The following is a 21018-nucleotide window of genomic DNA, read 5'->3' as shown; positions in this document are numbered from 1 at the left end:
AGTTTTTTTACGGAATTTTGTTTAGTTTCATTATTTCCTGTGCGAAAAACCCAAAATTTTCTCTATTATATTCATATTGAACGTTTTCATCGTGAATATGGTCTATGTAGAGTAGATATAAAAAAAGTAATATGGGTAATTAGTCCATGGTAGTATCCTACACACTTCTTTCCATCAATCAAGGATTTTGAAAAGACTGAAAAACGAAATTTGGCGTAACGTTAAATAAGAGCTACTATATTATATGAGCGGTCGGATTTTTGATAGAAATTTGATGCGCTCCAGGAATCATTTTTTAGTCTAACAAGGTATTAATATGTCCTATGAAAAGAATTGAAAGACAAAGGTATGGTGCTATGATCACCCTGGTTTGTTTACGAAAAACCGCATTAACAATATGGCCGATGTCCAGTTGTCGCTCGTGAACCCCAACAATAAAGAACTATATTGAGGTGCCCTAACTCATTAATGTAAGATTTAATAAAACCAAAATAGTGTTAACCTGTATTTAAACAATTAAAAACATCTTGCAGTAGAAAATTTTTTAATTATAAGTATTCTCAAATAATTATATTGGATATTATACTGGATATTGATCCAGGATAAAAATAATTTACGATATTCTAAACATTCAAGCAAAGATAAAAGAAATAAATCCTACTTAATCTAAAGTACATATTTTCCACTTAACGAAAAGTATAATAAATATTCACTCATAAAAGATTCAATTCAAGGGCACTTCTTCGTTTTCGATTGGATGAGGTCCGGGACCTTCATTCAGCTTACTTTGAACAGCGTGGAAACTTCCTCTTATTTGATCCAAGGCTGATGTTAGACCAGTTTTGATTCGGTTAAATTCTTGTGTTACTAAAGATAATCTACCTAAAAGGTAATTGAGGTTTTCATCAACTTCTATTATTCTGTTAGTTATTTGACCAACCTAAAACAATTCGATTACAAATGTCTTATTTTATACTAAATTTCTAAGAAATTTATAGTTTACATTATTGAAACAAATAACCGAAAAATATAATTTTAATAAATATCGTGGGTTGTGGCAATAAAGCCTTGTATATAAATATAAAAAAAAATTTTTTATAATACGTTGACCACATTTTCCGCCTCAGATGATGAATATGCAGTTATTACAAAGCTCGGGATATACATTAAAATTTCGTTAATTATTGTGGATTAGTAGACATTTTTTATTTAGCCAATTCCAACACCAACACACTCGTTCGATTATTGGAAATAGTAGTATCAAATTATTATATTATTAAACGTTTTTCTCCTTCATCGTCCTCTAGAAACAATTTGATAAATTCATTAGAGCAAATTTTTTATAAACTTTTTGGAGGATATTCCTAATTTTGATTTATTAGAATAGATTTATCTCTGGTTCTACTGGTATTACAGTATATAAGTATAATCCGGTTCTGTTCTATCTCTCCGTTTCTTTCTTAGTTATTACCTGTTCTTCTTTCATCTTATTTTTTAAATAGTAGATTAAGCACTGCTGGACCAAAAATCAACCATCAGATCACCTCTAACCCTAAACCACGATTGTAAGCTGCAAACAACCCTTCCCCAGAATTATTTTTTTATCTATATGTATAACATATACAAGTTTAGAGTTGTTGTTCTGCATTATTCATTATTTTTTTAGTGTTAATGCTATTATCGTTGCAATGATTTTTATTCTTGCCAGCAATTTATATTAATTTGGAGAATCGCGTTCGGGCATAATTTGTTTATTTGATTAATTTTTCAGAAGTTGCTTCCATTTTTGTTTGAATATAAATTGCGTTTCTTTTAAGAGCCGATAGCGTCTAAATTAATATTAATTGTTACCCCCCCCCCCTATGAGTTATGTATACTTCAACTGAAGCAAATCACTTCCTGATGAAGAGTCTCTAGCTATGGTTAAATATATTATTATTCAAGTCTTTTTAATTTACGAGTACCTGGGCTGACCTAGAGATGGCGGTAGTTACGTGAAAAATACCAAGGTATCAGAAAGTACGCAATCTATAGATTGTGTGCATATGTTTCAAGTTTGAAGACGCTACATTAATTAGTATTCGTTTGGCAGCCATCAACGTTTTCAGTGATGCAATACTTTTATTTCAAAGGCATTAGTCCAAACAGCATAAAAGCTGAACTAGATTTTACCCTGCTTAAGACTACTCCTTCGTTATCAATAGTAAAATATTGGGTAGCAGAGTTTTAGCGAGGCAGTACGACCTGCGTAGACCAGCATCGCAGTGTTCGACCGAATGTTGCAGTAAATCCCCAAAGCGGTACTGGATGATTTTCGACTGAAAATGCGCGACCTAGCAGACATAGTAGGCATTTCAAAAACTGCGCTACAGCGCATATTAACTGAGAATTTAACATGAGAAAACTGTGCGCAAGATGGGTGCCACATTTCCACACCCCTGAAACAAAAGAACATTCAAAACAATGGACTGAAAAAGGAGAAACGGCTCTGGCGGCTAAAAAATAAGTGTTGTTTCATCAAGAAAATGCACCAGTTCACACATCCGTTATTACAATGACCAAAATTAATGAGTTAAAGTTTGAATTGCTACCTCATGCACCCTATTCGCTATATTTATTTTCGGATTATTTTCTGTTCCCAAACTATCTACGCATATCTCTAAAAAGTATGATTCCAAAATTTATTGTGGATAAGAATAATTTCAACTTAAAGAAGAGGGCAGTTTGGTAGTTTTAAATCACTTAGAAGTAATTCATTCGTTACGAAAAGTGTAGTTGGCTTAAGAGCAATTCGGCAGGTAGGTAATTACTTTTAATTTCTAGTAGAGAAATTTGAAAAATGAAAAGTAAAACTAATTGAAAACTTAACATTCACCCAGTTCTTTACAAAAATAAACAGTTCCAACGATATAGTTTCAAATACTTCTTTGATGTTACAAGACTTTTTTTCTAAACTATTCGAGTTCGATCCATTGTTTTTTGTCCACCAAACGCAATTTTATTATTAAAAATTTTACCAGGAATATTTAATAAATATTTATGCTTACTTTTCCTTTAACGTTGTTCATTGTTCCAAGAGATCCATTGACGTACAAATCAGTCTGATTCTGCAAATGTTCCAAGGCTTCTGAGTTACTACTCATTTGTTGATACATAATACCTATTTGCCTCCAAACTTGTTGTATATCAGATTCAATCTTCGATGTTACGTTCGCTAATGCTCCAGAATCTTCATCTAATATGGATTGTTCGAAAATATCTAATCTATAAAGTTAATTTATATTAAAAATTTTGTTCGAGCTGTAAAAAAATTTTTAATAAATTTGATGCATACTTCATAACAATGCCAATTGAAATGTATAACATATTTTCTCGCACTTCGCAATATTTCAAAATCATATTTACTGGAAAGTGCCTTCTACTCTATTTTCTATATACATATACATATACTTATATATATATATATATATATATATATATATATATATATATATATATATATAAAAATTTTCATATGTACATTTTTAAAGATGATTTTGTTAGTGTTTTCATTTAGTTATTTTTGTATGTTTGCTTCTAGTTTTTTACAAGCTTTCGTCTACAAACTGTGAAAAATTTTTTGACGATAAAGCATTTCTCTCTATCACTCACGACGTAAAACTTCTTTATCATTAAATACTAAAATAATAGATTTCCAATAATCCATCAAACGTTCAAATACTATAGATATTCAACTCGACAACATTCAAAATAAAATTTTTGATGCGCCTTTCCATAAACAAGTTTTGAGTTTTAACTTAAAAACCAGACACGATGATGATATCCCATCACTCCAGAATATATATATATATATATATATATATATATATATATATATATATATATATATATATATATATATATATAAACCTACCAAACTACTTGCTGACGAAGTCTTAAACTCTGTTTTATCATATTTAGGTAATTATTTGATTGAGGTTCAACAATTGAAAGCTTACAAAAGTACCCAAAATTATTTGTTAATGTTAGTAACGTAATGAAACTACAAGGGCTGTTTTTTTTTCAACCTCTGATCGCTCCGTGCAGAAGAAATGCGGTGTAGGCCACTGCGGAGTTTTCGCACTACAGACTCCGCCATTGTTGACATTCAGGCGTCAGTCGGCGTTGTGCTACAGCCACGTGAACATGTCCGCCATTATTGATGCTTCCGCCATGTGTGAATTGAGAAGTGTGACCAAAGGCCATAGTGTTGCAGAAATCCATCAGAGAACGAATCGTGTGTAAGGGAAAAACATGATTGATGGTGTTGTGCTTGGATGGTGTCGAAATTTTAAAGATGGCCGTAATGATGTGGTTAGAGAAAACCGCAGATTCACCATTACTGCTTTGTCTACGGAATTTCCAGAAGTTTATGTCGAAAAGTAACCGTAAGTGTACCAATCTTTTGGTAATAAAATTATTGTTTTATATGAACTTGTCTTTTATTTATAGTCTATCGGAGGTTGAAAAAAAGGCCCTGTAAATGTATAACAGATCCATGCTAATTCTAAGCCGACAGAAATGGCATAAAAATGGCTTGCAAGGTCTGCAGATTTGACATTGCAAACACATCGAAAAAAATCTAATATTATGATGAATATTTTTCGACATCACCGTTGAAGTCAAGCCTCGTTCCTCCGAGTCATCATTCATTCAGGTTTAGATGTAAGAAATAGTAACTAGACTCTAAATTCAGAGAAAACAGAACCGCTACATTAGGTCGTTTTTTCAACTCCTCCTTAAGCTTACCTAATAAGTTCACATTATGTACTTTATTGACTGACAAACCCACCTTGGTATTCTTTGAAGCCAAGCCACTACTGTTTTGAATGTTATTTGGTATATTGTGGAGGTTTCACGTATTATAGGTTACAAAAATTTATTCATATTGCAGTTTAACCGTGCCAGTGTCACAAGATTGGGTTTGTGGTCTATTGGGAGCAAAAGCGGCACTCATCTTGTGCTTTCTCATACCCATGTTCTCATTCCAATCTGTGTCGGGTATGAAGGCCTTAAATGGGTTTCTTCTGTGCGTATACAACCACAACTAAATTCAGTCAATCATTTTTACTCTTTTGAACTTGATGGTGCAGGAAGTTAGCCTAGTCTAAAAGAGCTTGTTCAATATTTCATTGTAATCAAATGACAGATTCCTGTTGATAGGAGAAGTGATGCCTTTAAGTTACAAAATTATTGAATCGCTGTCTTATAGAGATGTTAAAGAGTATTTACCGTCAAAAGTTTATTTGAGAACAATAAGAAGGTTTCAAAAAGTCCTTTTATATTTGAGAGAGTTAAATACTTTTGATTTCGTCCTACTAACCTGTCGTTTATTGATTGACTAATATGTTTGACATCTTCTTTAGAATGTTTTGTCATTTCTGCTACGATGTTATGTACCGCAAATTCTACTCGACGTTTCGTATCTATTACAGTATCAGCAGTTTTGATTATTACTTGATCTAATCCAGAAAGATTTTGTATTTCAGCACGTATTTTATCATAATTATTGGCAAAACTATTTCCTAAAGTACTTGTTATTTCTGACAAATCGTTTAGTTTCTCAATTGCATCTGCGTGAGTTCTGTTGATGGTTTTATTTATTTCCTCTAAAATGTTTTTGACTCCATCGCTTTGGCAACTAGATATTTTGTTTGATATATTTTCTAATTCTTGTAAAGTTTTTTTTTGTGTTGAGTTGATATCATGTTTGTGTGGTAATTCATCGATTTTCTCTTCCAGATACTTAATATTTTGTTGAATTTCTTTGACATCTGATTTTTGTCCATTGCAACCTAGAATATTGGTAATAATTAACAAATTAATACATTATTTAACAGCGCCATTTAATTGATCTGAAGTTGGAACGCTGCTATTCTCAAATAGTTTATTCTTTCCTTCCAAAGAATAAAGCAACGATTTGAAGGATGGCTGAAATTGAACAAATGGTTCAAACTTTGTTAAGATTCTGACTGTTCCCCAATTTTGGCGATGTATATATCAAAAAAAATACGAGGGCGTTTGATAAGTACTCAGACTCACACGCCAAAGGTGCTAGTATCGCAAGAGTAATTCACTATCATATAGTACATTCTCATAGATGGCTACTCTCAAAATTTCAGCTCGATTGGACTCGTAGTTTTGTTTTGAACGAATGTGGAAGTGGGCGTATCCGAGGATTTTGGAACAATTGAAAAAAAAACCAGTAACGGTAATTGATTCGATTATTGTTTTTGGATGAGAAATCACCCAGCGAAATTGAAGACAGTTGTATGTGATGAATCTTCTCCTTCAACGGCAATCTTCAAAAAATAGTTTAACGAGTTTCAACGGCATCGCACATCGGTTTTCGATGGACCAAGTGTAGGTGCTCCGAAACCGACTACCAAGGAGTATAACATGACAAAAATCCACGATATTTTATTGACAGACCGCTAATTGAAGGTGGGCGAGATAGCCGAAATTGTAGGCGTTTCAATTGCGTGGGTCATATTCTGCATGAAATTATAGGCAACATCGAACCACTTCAGAGCAATGTTTGGATCCACTGGTACATAGAAGAGATTAAGGAACATTGGAAATAGTGTACTCCACCCAGCGAACGTGCTTTAAAGAATTCGGAGACATGATAATGTACTGTGTACCCTTGCTCCGGTCAAATTGATTGATTGAGTTGGGCTACGAACTGCTAGCCCATACCCGTATTGTTCATATTTGATCCCGTGCGACTTCTTTTTGTTTACAAGCTTGGAAGAGTCAGTCGCCAGGCAAAAATTTGAGACAAAACCCTTTGTGGTTTTCACGATTTCACCATTTTCATACAGTGTCAAATCGTTTCCCTGAACCAGGTCGTATTTGGGTACTAATAAGTAAATTAATTTGGGATTTATAATTGTTTTAAAGTAATCGTGTACACTATTAAACAGATTAAACTTTTCTCTATAAAACATAAATACATACTATTATTTTTATCTGAAACACTGGTTATTAAAGTAGCTGCTACTTCTGTGAAACCATTTATATTTTTAATAATGTTATCTTGACTAATATTAAGATTATTGTTCATTTTATCTAAAGCTTCTTTCATTTCTTTTACTGAGGGGTTATTATAGACGCTTTTCAGTATTTCTTCTAATTTTCCTAATACATTTGATTGATTATCGGAGTTTTGCAATTTTCTAAAATCTTGCAAAATTTCATCCGTTGTAGTTTTTTGCTTGTTGAGTACTAAAATCAACAAAACATAAGTATTTCATCAACTGAATAAATTGAAAATATTATTACCATTATTAGCTTTAGCTAAACTCTTCGCTAAATCATTTGCTATTTCTGACAAACCGTTGAAATATTGTTTAGTATCATTAATATTACTTAAAATTACACTTATTTCCCTACGATTTTCTTGAGTATGATTCAAAATGTCTTCTAAACTATGTAGACTTTTAAGTTCCGCGTCTTTTTGAGGAAGTTGGTTTATTTTATTTTGCAGGACCTGCACGTGTTGTGAAACTTCATTAACGATCTTGTTCTGGTTATCCAAAGCTAAAAATAACTTGCATAATTCCATAGTGTCATGCTAAGATCAAACAAAAGAAAGTAAAATTAGATTTAGAATACATATAGAAGTGTGAAGAAGATATCAAATATTAACAAATACAAAATATATAACAAAATAGTTAAGAGTATAAAAAATAAGTGAAAATGTCGTCCATATCAAAACCCGTATTGATAGTCTCCGAACAAGTTTTCTCCATACATTCTCAAACTTTCTCATCTATGGCTTTAGTCAAAATTTTGTAGGTTGTATCTAGTAGCGCTATACCTCTATAGTTTCAGCATTCCTTTCTTTGTATTATAACAATTATTACCAAATTTTGTCCTCTTCCGAGAACTTGCCGTTTTTTAGCCCCTTAATTATTTCTACTTTTTCTCCTAAACAAATAATTAAACGAAAATATTTGACATTCTAAGTGGATCCAAGTATTCTGGAGGATCTTCTATTTGTAGTATTCTAAAAATTCCATTTGAAGCTCCCAACTACTTTCTGACTAACAAGCGCTTTGATGTCTCGGATATTTCTCAATCTCTTTCAAAATTAGATTCATGTAATATTTTTTATAGCTTTATTTTAATCTGATCTTTTTTTTTTAATTTTTAATTTCGATTCAAAGTTTGCACAAATTGTTTCATTAAACCGAACTTGAAATGAAATGGGGGAAGTAAGATTTTTTCTGACGTAACCAAAGTTTCGTTGATTACGTTTTGTTTCACTTGAATCCTGGGAGACAATTTTCTGTTCATCTAGTGTTGATTTTAATAATACTGTCTCAAATGCCTAAAAACCTTAGATTTTTTGTACCTATATTCTCTTTGATGTCCAAGGAGGAAGTATCCTATTTTATTCCAAACTATTTCGTAGTTTGTGATTGTATTATGTCACAATTAAAAGTCTTAATTATTGTTACATAATTCGAGATTTTTATCTTCAGTGGAAAATTGGAGTAGATCCGTATTTGGCTCAGGTTTCTTATGAGATCGTTGATGTCTTTTCAAATGAAACAGATGTTAATATTAATTAATTCATAAGACTATGTTTCTCTTTAGCTTCTGAAAGCTCAGTAAGACTGCTGACATTTTTGTTTATTTCTTCCATTTATGCCCTTAACATAAACGAAATAAAAATAGATGGTTTAGCGATTCTTTTCAAACTGTTTATATACTAAACTTGTGTTGCTTATTTTCTCGATTTGTTCACCGTCTCAAATGTTCGCTCATGTTTTAGATACTGCCGAATTATGCAGCATAAGATTTATCTTCATCTACAAAAATAAAATCGTTTTTTTCTACTTTCTTAAGTATATTAAATATATGAAAATCTGGATAATTTACACATCTACGTCGGCTTATATTTAGGCTAATATTTTAGTTTCAATACTATACTATAAAACAATAGAAATTTGCAATGAATTATTATAGTACAACTTGACTTACGGAAGCTCCATAATATACCGAATTGAGTATGACCAAGGAAGGATGTTTTTGGCTTTAAAATTTTACTGCAGGTATATAAGAAGGAGAAGGTTATATGCAATCCAAAAATATAATAATTTAGACCATGGGATTGAATAATTTTGATCAGCAAATTTTAATTTTGGATGTTATATATCTATACTTTATTTTTACCCGATATCAACCAACATCAGTTAACTTTGAACTGCAGATAATAAAAATCTGGTCGCATTTTTGAAATCAGCGCATTACAAAAATATAAACCCAACATTTTTTTTAATAAAAGTAATTCGTCAATAAAAGGGTGAGATATTGAAAAAATATTTTGTGAAGAAGATTAAAAATGTTCATTAATTATACTTACCGTAGTTTGTTGCCATATTGTTAATCAAATTAGAGGCCATATCTGCCAAATTACGTAGATTATTCGTAGTATCACCATGATTTCTAGCAATATTATTGGTGATTTCAACTAGAATATTATGAAGATCTTTCAAAGATGATGTGTTGTTTTTAGAACCACATGGTCCTTCGGTTGCTACTTGATTAATATCATTTAATAATCTCGTCATATTTCGCGAGATTTGTTCAATAGCTAAATCACAATAACAGTTATTTAACATCGATTGATTTGATTGAAATGATAAATGATAAATAAGTAGGTACATACATACCGTTATTTGTATTTGAAACACTCGTTATTAAAGTAGCTGCTACTTCTGTGACACCATTGATATTTCTAACAATGTTGTCTTGACCATTATTAAGATTGTCGTTAATTTTATTTAAAGCTTGTTTCATTTCATTCCATGAAGGATTATTACGTATATCATTGAGTATTTCTTCCAATTTTATTAATACTGATGATTGATTTTCTGGTTGGACAAATTTGTTTTCTAACTTTCTTAAATCTTGCAGAATTTCATTTGTAGTAATTTTCTCGTTATCGATAGCTAAAATGAAAGATATATCAGTATTATATTATATAATTCAATATATTAAAAGAATGTTACCATTATTAACATTAGCTAAACTCTTCATTGCAACATTTGTAATTTCTGACAAACCATTAATATTTTGGTTAGTTTCCTTGTGACTTGTATCGATATTATTTAAAATTTGACGCGTGTTTTTTTGATTTTCTCTGGTATGATTCAAAATATCTTCTAAATGACGTAGACTTTTAACCTCTGCATCTTTTTGAGGAAGTTTGCTTATTTGATTGTGTAAAGCTTTTATATTTTGCAAAACTTCATTCAAGTGTTTGTTCTGGTTATCCAAAGCTTAAAATAATAAAATTGATCATAGTTTTTGCTATAAGTAAAATATTTTTTTTAAAGGTCTTCTTGGTTGAAAAATTAAAATTGAAAACAACTACAACAACAACATTTCTTACCGTTATTCGCATTAGCAAAGCCTTTCCTCAAGGTATCTGTAACTGTTATTAAAACATTTGTATTTTTAACAGTATCATTGTGACTTTTGTTTGCCACAACTAAAATTTTGCTTATATCTTTTTCTAATGAGGGAACGTGGCAATTAGTTCCATTTGTTAATTTATTCAAAATACTACTTTGGCTCCTGGTGATATCATCTTTTTGTGGTAATTGTTTAACTTGATTCTGTAAGTTCTTTATATCCTGCTGTATATCCTTCGTCGTAGATTTTTGACTATCCAAAACTGAAATATTTTGAGTTGTAGTTATCACATTAATTGATCATGAATCATTAATTGCATCCTAATATTATTTACATATATTTAAAATAATATCAAGTACACCTTTTGCAATGGTCTGCTTCAATTCATCCTGTCCTTTATCACTTGAAATGTTCGGAATTTTATTATTATACTCCGATAATTTCTTGTCGAACTTCGTCAATAGCTGTTGATTATCGTCAATATGTTTTTTTAATTTTTCGAGATTATCTGAAGACTTATCGTGAATGTCTTTTACGTGTTTCGAATCTTCTTTTAATTTGGGAAGTTCGGTTTCTATGTTTCCTATGATATTACTAACTTTATCAATTTTGTTTATGAATTCTTTTTCTAGTTTTTCAAAATCTTTTTTTGAAATAGTTGGTTCCGTGATTTGAGCTGGTGGTTCGTGTGCTGTAATCTAAAAAGAAAATAACAGTTGGATGGATAGAATAAGAAATGAAATTATAAGAAATAAATCACAACAAGGAAATATAGGAGGAACGAGAAATGGCAGATCAAGAAAAACGTAGAACAAACAAATAATTTATCAAAATTAGAAAATCATTGAGTACTTACTTTAGATATTATCTCATTTTTCATTTCTTCCAATAAAACTGGCAAATTTTTTTGTATGTCAATAACGGCTTCATACGTTCTTTGCAATTGCATTTTTTCCCCTTCGTTTTTCTGCATGAGTATAGTTTCGACAGCGGCGAGTCTTTCATCTAATCTACCAACTGTCCCTTTAAGTGGATCCAACATTTTGATTTTTCTATCGATGTTGATCAAACCTTTTTTCAATTGTTCACTAACGGCCCTATCACGAAATTCATGCCTTTCTAACTTATCATCCGTCGCTCTAACAACTTTCACTATTTGTAAAATTGCTACCCTGATATCTTCATTTCTGAAACACCAAAATTTTAACGTAATACACATACGTTGATATCAGAGATATTAAAGAACTTTTTAAACATTTGTTTCTTTCAATCACTAGTTAATTGATTTAAATTTGCCTCAAAGTAAAATTAATACTAAATATATGATATATAGCGTTCTGACATGGATCCGCTCCTGTCCGGTTATAATGGAATTCTAAAATTTGACGATGTCGTGGCACGTTTAATATACTTTTTATAAACCACGGAATTCGTTTGAGTTTTGTTTTCATATATGTTTTTATCATCATCATTTTATTGGTAAGTAATTTCTAGGAAGGTCTTGTTATGTATTTTTTTATTGTTTGTTCACTTTTTAGAATTCTAGAAATGTCGTATCTGCTATATATATCGAGCATGTTTAGCGGAGTTAGTTAGTTTATAATAAATAGTCATAGCGAACAAACGAAATAGAAGAATGACCAGTGAATTTAAATAAATTAGAAAAGTAATTATACAAGTAGTGATAAGTTAATAAGTCCAGTGATTGTGTTTAAATTCACCCCAATGATGAAATAAGAAAAGCATTACAATATCAAGACCAGAAAACATTTGTGCAAAAAATGGGTTAATTGTAATTAATTATGGTGCTTTTAAGGATTTTTAATGAAAAAAAAAACATTTGGAAAACAAAATGATTGCATTTTTAATTGTTTTAAGTTGGTAGAGGATTTGAGATGAGTACCTCGAAATGGCAATAAAAATTATGTCGCGATTTTGCTGATTTACTAACAAACAAACGAAGCAAAGTGAAGAAAAGAATGCAAAAATAACAACAAAGAAATAAGCCAGTATGGAATGAAACATTCAATATCATCTTTAAAAACCACACGAAATGAAATAGAAAAATCAGGAACGACCACATATTCCGAACTACTCGTGGCCATGAGACGGGTACACCAAACCAATCCAATGATCAAATTTTCAGTATAAATTGAGAGAATTCTAAAGACTTTTACTTTTGGTCTTCTATGGGGAGAGTTGTTTGGGATAGTGTTGGTAGTGAATTGCGTGGCGTATGCTGGTTCTTTTGCAATGCTCATTGAATAATTAAATTTCGAGTTCACCACAAATTTTTATGAAGTTCAAAATCCGTTACACAATTTTTTTTTGTATAACAATTGTGCTTTTCATCACATAATTATTTTCCATATGAAACATTGTCGAAAGCTGTTAAGTTGAGAAATGACTATAACGATAGTCAAAAAAATTAAGGAAACAAATATACAGACTCAACACTCATAAATACATGTTTTTTTTCCTATTAGAGACTGTGTTATGTTAGCAAGTTCATAAATACATTATATTACATTAAAAACATAAACATCCTCCGACATCGAAGTTTGGCATTATGCCAGCATTCTGTTAAATACTCATCAAACATTTTATTTTTAATTTTAGTTTTACGTCTCTTAGACTTCATAATAGTTTTAATAGAAAAAAAATGTCTCTGTGTTAAGCACGAACGCAAAGCATATGCTTGCAGCTATTTTAATATACGATATGGTGCAATTGTAAGAAATAAATTCGATATTTCGTAAAGCGACCACTTTAAAGAAAAATCCTGGAACCCATCGATTTTTATTTTTAAGCAGGCTATTCGTGAAGATACCTTTTTATTTTAGACGTCATCTATGTGAGCGGGAAGACGTCATCGCTAAAATTTTTAAATGGGAATGTGGGTGTTGTAATACAGGTTTCTATTCAGCCATATCACTACGAAAGCAAATTATCTCTAGAGCTCTTTCACTCCCTTTTATAACTTCGAGATTCAATTCCTGCACACATTAAACGAGAGGTTCAAAATACTTTTAAAAAGACTTTTAATAATAGAATTATTTCTTCGCGGGACACAATCACGTGTCGCCTACTAGATTTGTTGTTTGAGGTTTCTTAAAAAATCTTTTTGGTGATTTAGCTCAAAACAGCTGAGAGATATGAAACTCTCTCTGCATAACAGGTTTGGATAATGTTGAGCCGTAAGGGTTGGATTATTTGAGTTTTCATATAATATTATTTTTAATATTTATTTTTCATCCAATACCGTATATTTTAAGACTGTGATAATCGATACGTATAATTTTACATTGTTTTGTTGTGTACGAGTTTTTCTTACAAGATAGGGCTATAAAATAATAATTAGTTATTTTCTTAAGACTCCTACCATTTAGTTTAATCTCTATTTTACTGATAATTCTACCTCCCTCTAAATTTAAGCCTACGGACGCCTTTGATAGTTGTTTTCATAAACGTCAAAACTGCACATGGTTTTTGTAACTTAATGAATCGAAGCAAAAAGGCACAATTTCAGTTATGTGGTGTTTATCTAACATACAAGTGGGTAAGTCACTCAATAAAATGCATTCATTCAAAGTTATGTCAATAAAAAGAAAACATCTGTGAATGAAGTCGGCAATATATCTTACAGGGCGAACCACTTGTGTAATAAACGTTTGCATTTGCAGAAAATACTAAACCTCAAATTTTTAATTACTCGGTATTATCAGTTATTTTTTTTTTATTTTAAAACTAATATCTCTACTGTTCACCATAAATCGGCTGGTAGAAAAAATGGAACAATCCTGCTGACATAATATAACACAACTTGTTAAGTCAACTAAAACTTCTAACACAAAGTTATACACCAGCAAAAAATAGCTGTTAAGAAATTATACTGAATGGATATTCAGTTTTCCGATAGTTTTTGTACTGTTTTTTTTTCTTGGTACTTGGACAACTTAAAATTTGATTTGAGAAGTGGAAAAAATGAAAACTTTTTTGGAAATCAATAACCAATTAGTTTAGGTACGGTAGATCTGAAAAATTTATTTAATTGGATTGTTGAATGGTTGCTGTAGGGTTGAGTGGGTTGAATCAACGAGGTATATTCACAATGTAAGTTCCGTTTCTATTTTTAGCGGAAACGCTGTGATCACAGTTCCTACTTTGACTCAAGTAAATGGAATGTAAACCATGTTGAGATTGCTGCTGCTTTGTGATGCTACTTTATTATGTCAGTCTTAATTGGAAATTTCACCGCTTGTGAATTGTATATCTGTGAAATTTATAGGCAAGCCTGCGATATTTATAGACAAAATGATATGAGGGATGCGGACGCTCCTATTTAGTTAGGTACTGATGAACTGATTCTCCAAATTGAATTGAAGTTTAAACAAATACGTGAGTTTACAATTAGTGCTATCCAATTTCCGCGAATCAAACGATCACTAATTCATGAAATTATTCTAAAAAATTGAAATTTTGGAAGCCTAGCTCACGTTTGGTACACGAAATTCTTATTGAACTGCCCAAAAACAACGGTGAAGGCGGGGATGAAGATGAAACTTGAATAGCACCGTTTTTTGAGGCAAAAAAGGCAGTTTGCTGTTTGATTTCTCACCTCAAGGCCAAACAATCAATGCACATGTTAACTGCGAAACAATTAAGAAATTGCTCCGCTCGCTACATAACAAATGCCAAGGATTACAGTCAAAAGGTTTTTTTCACCATAATGCCCAACCTCACACTGCGAAAGTAACAAATAAACTCATATAATTGGCTGGAGCATTTTTTTATATAACCAATCGGAACTTTTTTGGTGGATATACCTCTTAATATCAGTCAACTACATAGGAAATATATTAATTAAAATACTGGGTGTCAATTACCATGACAATTTTGATAAAAAAATAGGATATTTTTTTCATTAAACAAACTAGAAACTACCACAACGCACCGCCCTGTAGTTAGCTCTAATCTGTTAACTGTTTGTGTAGAAAGTAAGTTTTTTGCTTTAATACATCCCGAGGGGTAAACGAACTTTAAAGATTTATTTATAAGTTTTAATAAGCGTCTGCATCATTTGATTTGAACAGATTCCATTTTTTGAAGATGCTAGTAGAATGATGTGTAAGTTAAAATAATTGATTTAGTTCCATTTTTAAATTTAACGATGCAAATAATCATGAAGGCACATATGATATTAATTAGATTTAATTCTTACAACTTTATATACATTTATGTGACTCTATTAGCTGACACTAATAACTACTTCCAGTGGTCTCTCTTGCGTGTATCCACATTCCAATTCTCTGTTTCAAGAATCCTGCCTTCTGGCTTCTGGTCCAACATTGAAGATCTTTCTCGGAATTAATTCCTTATCCATACGCAAAACGTGATCCAACCACAGCAGTTTCGCAAGCCTCAGCCACTTGACCACGTCTATATTCTTGGACAATGTGGAAAAGTCTTCATTATTACGTATCCTCTCCTGGTTATTTCATTTTACTGGTCCATATATTTTTATCAGAATTCTTCTTTCAAAGACTTACGTAGCCTTCGTTATTTCCGACTCTAGGTATTGAGCAATTCTTTTTGTATTTCGTGAGTACAAGTTATCAATTACGGGCACTATATTATATTTCAGTTAGACAACGGTGTCAAACGCCTTCTCGTCATCTGGCGGTTTACTCTGATTCCTGTTATACATATCAAACTTTACTTAACATCATTGAAGTGCATAGTGAAATTTATCATTGAAGATCAGCTACAAGGATGGTCCCAGAAGTACTTGCCCCAACAATGGAAACACAAAAATTTTGGAAAAAAATATATTTATTTTTCAACGTATCAGCTCCATACACTTTTTCCAGGAATGTTCAATAAGTTCGACACCTTTTTTGTAATAAAAATCGTCAAGCCATTAACAGCCGACATCACCTCTTCATTGTTGGAAAATATTTGACCATCGAGCTTTTTTTGGTCATTGTAATAACGGATGTGTCAGCTGGTGCGTTGTATTGATGAAAAATCAATTTCTTCTTAGCCAAATTAGCCCGTTTTTGCATGAGTTCTTCTCTCAAATGTTACATTTGCATAATACTCACCGTTGATAGTTTCAAAAAACCGACGCCTGCGAATTCAACGGTCTTTGCCTTCTTTGGAGCCGGCTCTCTCATTTCAGGTCATTGTTTTGATTATTCTTTTGTTTCGGGTGTGAAGTGATGGACGCACATTTCGTCCAAGGTTATGAAACGGCGCAAAAATTCGGCTTTATTTTTGTGAAACTTTGCCAAACACTCTAGTTTAGTTTTTATATTGGTTAGGGTGAGCTCTTTCAAATAAAAGTATTGTATCACATAATGTTGTTGAATTTTTTCCGTGTTTACAAATTTACAGAAGACGTTCACTATTGATGGCGGCTAAATACTAAACAACTTTAAAGCGTTTTTAAACTTGAAACATATGCTGTATAGATTGTGTATTTTCTAATACAGTGATATTTTTCAAGCAACTACTGCCATCTCTAAGTCAGGCCAGGTATTTCTGGGTCCATCCTCATAATGGTAAAAAAAAGCTCAAAAAAATATCTTTTCTGATATAGCTCCATAAAGAAGACACAAAACACAATTCAGGGCCAGTAAAGTAGTTGTTTTTTGAGAATGCATTAAAAAATGTTGTTGATGTGAAAGGATTATTCATTGATTCAGTATAATATTTTGAAAGCAATACTGCAAATGTCGTATTGTAAATTTGTTCAAATTTTATTTCTGAGAATAATATTTTCGTTCCGGTATAATGTTATCTTGTTGTTATACTGTATTCTTAGAATTATTTTTTAAAATAAATCTATAGTTCAATTACCAAAACGCACAAATATTTGTAATTAGAAGTACTCACGTTACAACTGCTTTTGTTCTTGTTATGGCTATTAACACTATTAACAAAAGCACCACATTCCGAACCATTTTCAAATAAAATCTGAAAAAACACAAATATGAAAACTTGCCAACATAAATAAGAATATTGAACTGTTGTTAATTATTGATAAGCTTCAGTTTTTGCTATTAGTAAATTTAATAAGGAGCGATAAAAATATACTTATCTAACATGACCTTTTGCTTGAGTGCAACTGGGAGAATACTTTCAATTCAATTCTAAAGAATTTCTTAATTTTTTTATATTTTTTGTATGTTTTGCAATATTTACCTGCGAGTTTAATAATAATTTTCAATTTCACTCATTCTTTTAGATGTAACTTTACAATATTGGCGGTTTTTTATTTGATAACTGTATTGTTCACAATTTGAGCAATATCAATGAATAACATGTAATCTCCTACCATTTTTTAGCATGTTTGTTTATCTGTTTTTTAAACCCACTTTCTTGACAAACAACTAAATTTTATTTAATACAAACATTTTCTCGTATTATTGGACAAGCAACAAAGAGCATCTGATAAGAGCTTCTTGTCATCAATTCAGAATTAATCAAAAATTAATTAAGGAGACTTAAGACCATGATAGTGATAATTTCTAGGTAAAAGAATTACGACTAATATTATCAGTGAAATGATGAATATAATCAGAAAAAGTTCGGAAAAAAACAAAACTTCAATGTATAATCTTACAACTAAGACATCAAATTGCTTTCATTCTCCCACCAAAGATTGTCGCTCGTTTCTATATTGTAATTGAATTGTTCATTCATAAAAATGTGAAATTTAATATTATAAAACACATAAAATGTTTCGCGCATTAAATATATCAAATATTATGAATAAAGATTGTATTAAACATTTTAATTAATTATTTCGTGGAAAAAATAATGTTTGAGATGAATAAAAGTTCTGATTTAGACCAATAACGAATTGACGAATTCACCACTTTCATAAGAATTTCATAAAGATAAAAAAATGCACGTTTTCTTGTTTGTTTTTGTGCATTCAAAATATTTACGTTTTTTTAAAGTTGTGTGTTGAAGGAGAAAAACGATTAAAGTTACAATGAGTCTTCATAAGATTTCTAAAGTGTAATTTATAATTTTATTTTTTATTTTTATAATAACTTTTGTAATGAAATTATAGCACGATCAGAGTTTTAAGCATTTCAAACTTTTTTTACGAAGTTTCAAGAAACATGATGTTAAAAATACCCGAAAAAATTAATATTTCAAATAATAATATGGAACTTACCACCAACGTCTTATTTATAGCTACTTCTTCGATTTCCACACAAAGCTGCAGACTACACGGAACTAACAAATAAAATATTTCACAAGCGCCCGTTTTGAAATTAGGCTCATGTTGTTCTAGAGGCAACAAACACAAAGAGAAAATAGAACGGAATTATGAAGCAGTAATTATTACGAAGAAATGCCACCAGCAGCATCACGGGGTGGGTTAAACAGATTCGTATTTCAAATCTATTTTGGAGCAGAGGGGAAAGAATATTTACATCACATGGTTAGGAACGCTGTTATGTTATTTCAAGAATTCGATGAATATTTTAAAATATTCAAGAACCAGCTGTTGCTAGTGCGTACGATATTTTCATTTTTACACACAAAAAGACTTTTTATAGTTGAACCGACATTGGGATTCACAGTATGTAATATGAAAGTAAATCTTTAAAAGTCTAAATTCAGGAGTTTTTAAACAAATTTTTTTTTGAAAAAATTAATCATTTAATCGATTTTTTTAATGGAAAGCCCTGTATATTTTCAAATGTTTCAAATAATTACAAAGAAAAGAAGGATAAACTGGCCAATTGAAGTAAAAAGTATTGCAGTTTTATACAAGCAACCATTATATTTTCGTAGGTACCCCTTGAAATTTTCAAGATGCCAAAATTCAATCATAACCATAAAACTTTTATTTACTTTTTCCTAAGAGCAAAAATAATGATGATAAATGGGTACTTTAACGAATAACCCTGTTTTAAGAGCAATAAGGGATTGATATTTTAGCTTTAAACCCTCGGAAAGTTTAGTTTGGTTTGTTTTAGAATTTCTAGAGGGATGATTGAATTTAAAATTGAGTGTTTCCTAATTTTGACTGATTTAATCAAATTAAATAGTTGATCAGTGACTTAATTTTGATGACCATCACATTTTTTATTGTTTCGTCACTTGAAATTTTTCACTTCGGCAATTTTTTTTTAAATTTGTGGTGTTTATATATAAAATAATATTATAACTTTTGTTAAAAGAATTTTCATTTTTTTTTCTACTATATAATACTTATATTTATAATTCACAAAAATGGAAATAGTATTTAGGTATCATAATAAAATTTTCTGATAGCACCTCTGAAGTAGAAGCTGTTCCGACTAAGGAAGACAGAATGGCAACGATTTCTCTATCCTCCGAGGTTCCAGCTCGGTTCTGCGCATTCTCAATCATGCGCAATATAAATAAAGGGTTTGGACGCACATATCACTGAGCGGGAGCAGTGGAATGGTAACTCCAAAGCAGCTATATTGAATAAAGGAGCCACCGACAGCTCCAGGAGGAATGGCTTGGCCGGAACAGGCTTCTACGGAGGACACCACAAAATAAGCGAATCTTTTTCGCTTACGGAACATGCTACCGTCTTCCAAGCCGTGGTATTCTCAGTAATCTCAATTTGCTCAGACAGTAGAGCTGCCATACAAGCCATAACGGCTGAAAAGATGCTGTACGCGAGTCCTGAAGTGCAAGAGAGTCCTACAGAATCTGGTGAGTGATGGCTGCAAGATCTAGCTGGTTTGTGAGTGCCACGTCAAGTGGAGTACGACGGGCCTATGTGCTAAACGGCCCCTTGGCCACCCACAATTAACTATGAACTAGGTCAGTGTATTCCATCAGACTGATTTGGCGTAAGATTTTTGATTTGACAACAATTTGTAATTTAATTATAATACTAATTGCATATTTGACATTTTTTCACTATTTCCTAAACAAAGATGCTTTGAAATCCGCGGTATCGTGGGACCTTTTTGGACCCTCGGCCCCATAGCGGCGCACAGAACTGCCATAGAGCCACCTTTTCTACTCTCGTTTTAAACTAGTTTTCCAGCTAATCTCTAAAAAATTGTCAGATTCAAAGATGCTATACATATTTAAATTCAATAAAACTTGTATGTCTAGTATGGAGCAACTATTCTGATATGGTAGAGGAGAGCCAGAGCCTGGTGAAACATTTCATTCTAAGTCAATGATCTGCAAGCTGTAGAGATAAGCTGTAAAAATGATGATCCCCAGTATCACAGCAAGAAAAGAAGACGCAATAGATCCTTTGGATTGCGGTGTACATGGTACCCGAATATGCAAATGCTACGTAACTAGGATATTTTAAGATATTGACAAAGCTCTATTTCATATTGAGATAAGTAAATATAGTAGAAAAAATATCTACATCAATATTCACTATTGTTTCCAAAATACTTCATTATGTTTTCCATTATAATTCTACATCTACTCCTGTAGACTTAGAAATTGGAATAATTAAAATTGTTTTTTTTTTAATTACTTTTCTCTTTATGAACTGAAATAAAAACTACACTTAGATATTAA

General features: G+C 31.4%; 1 protein-coding gene across 3 annotated transcripts; it reads right to left on the bottom strand.

Annotated features, from left to right (window-relative positions):
- Positions 1-527: 527 nt before the first annotated feature.
- Positions 528-18771, bottom strand: LOC130440468 (putative uncharacterized protein DDB_G0282133). 3 transcript variants are annotated; one of them, XM_056773637.1, is made up of 13 exons: positions 18659-18771; positions 17365-17445; positions 11324-11654; positions 10829-11165; positions 10445-10729; positions 10062-10331; positions 9723-10001; positions 9413-9643; positions 7324-7581; positions 7000-7266; positions 5363-5834; positions 3048-3264; positions 528-940 (listed from the first exon to the last, which is right to left on the bottom strand). In XM_056773637.1, the coding sequence occupies exons 2-13, from the start codon at positions 17430-17432 to the stop codon at positions 725-727; spliced, it is 3231 nt and encodes a 1076-aa protein (XP_056629615.1). In that variant the 5' UTR covers positions 17433-17445; positions 18659-18771; the 3' UTR covers positions 528-724. The 3 variants fall into 3 exon arrangements, with proteins under 3 accessions (XP_056629615.1, XP_056629616.1, XP_056629614.1); XM_056773638.1 differs by lacking the exon at positions 18659-18771 and adding an exon at positions 17674-17752; XM_056773636.1 differs by having other exon boundaries at positions 17365-18716.
- Positions 18772-21018: the final 2247 nt, after the last annotated feature.

This window comes from Diorhabda sublineata, chromosome 2 (assembly GCF_026230105.1).
Source record: "Diorhabda sublineata isolate icDioSubl1.1 chromosome 2, icDioSubl1.1, whole genome shotgun sequence".
Classification (NCBI taxonomy): domain Eukaryota; kingdom Metazoa; phylum Arthropoda; class Insecta; order Coleoptera; family Chrysomelidae; genus Diorhabda; species Diorhabda sublineata.
The sequence above is the reverse complement of the archived record's forward strand: the minus strand, read 5'-3'. Positions and strand labels throughout refer to the sequence as shown.

What these genes read in the sequence shown, in the direction of transcription:
- LOC130440468 (XM_056773637.1), bottom strand. Translation starts at nt 17,432, where the DNA reads ATGGTTCGGAATGTGGTGCTTTTGTTAATAGTGTTAATAGCCATAACA. An exon ending in AAAATGAGATAATATCTAAA is followed by an intron (nt 11,166 to 11,323) that starts GTAAGTACTCAA and finishes TTTTCTTTTTAG; the next exon opens with ATTACAGCACACGAACCACC. An exon ending in CAATATGGCAACAAACTACG is followed by an intron (nt 7,582 to 9,412) that starts GTAAGTATAATT and finishes AGTTATTTTTAG; the next exon opens with CTTTGGATAACCAGAACAAG.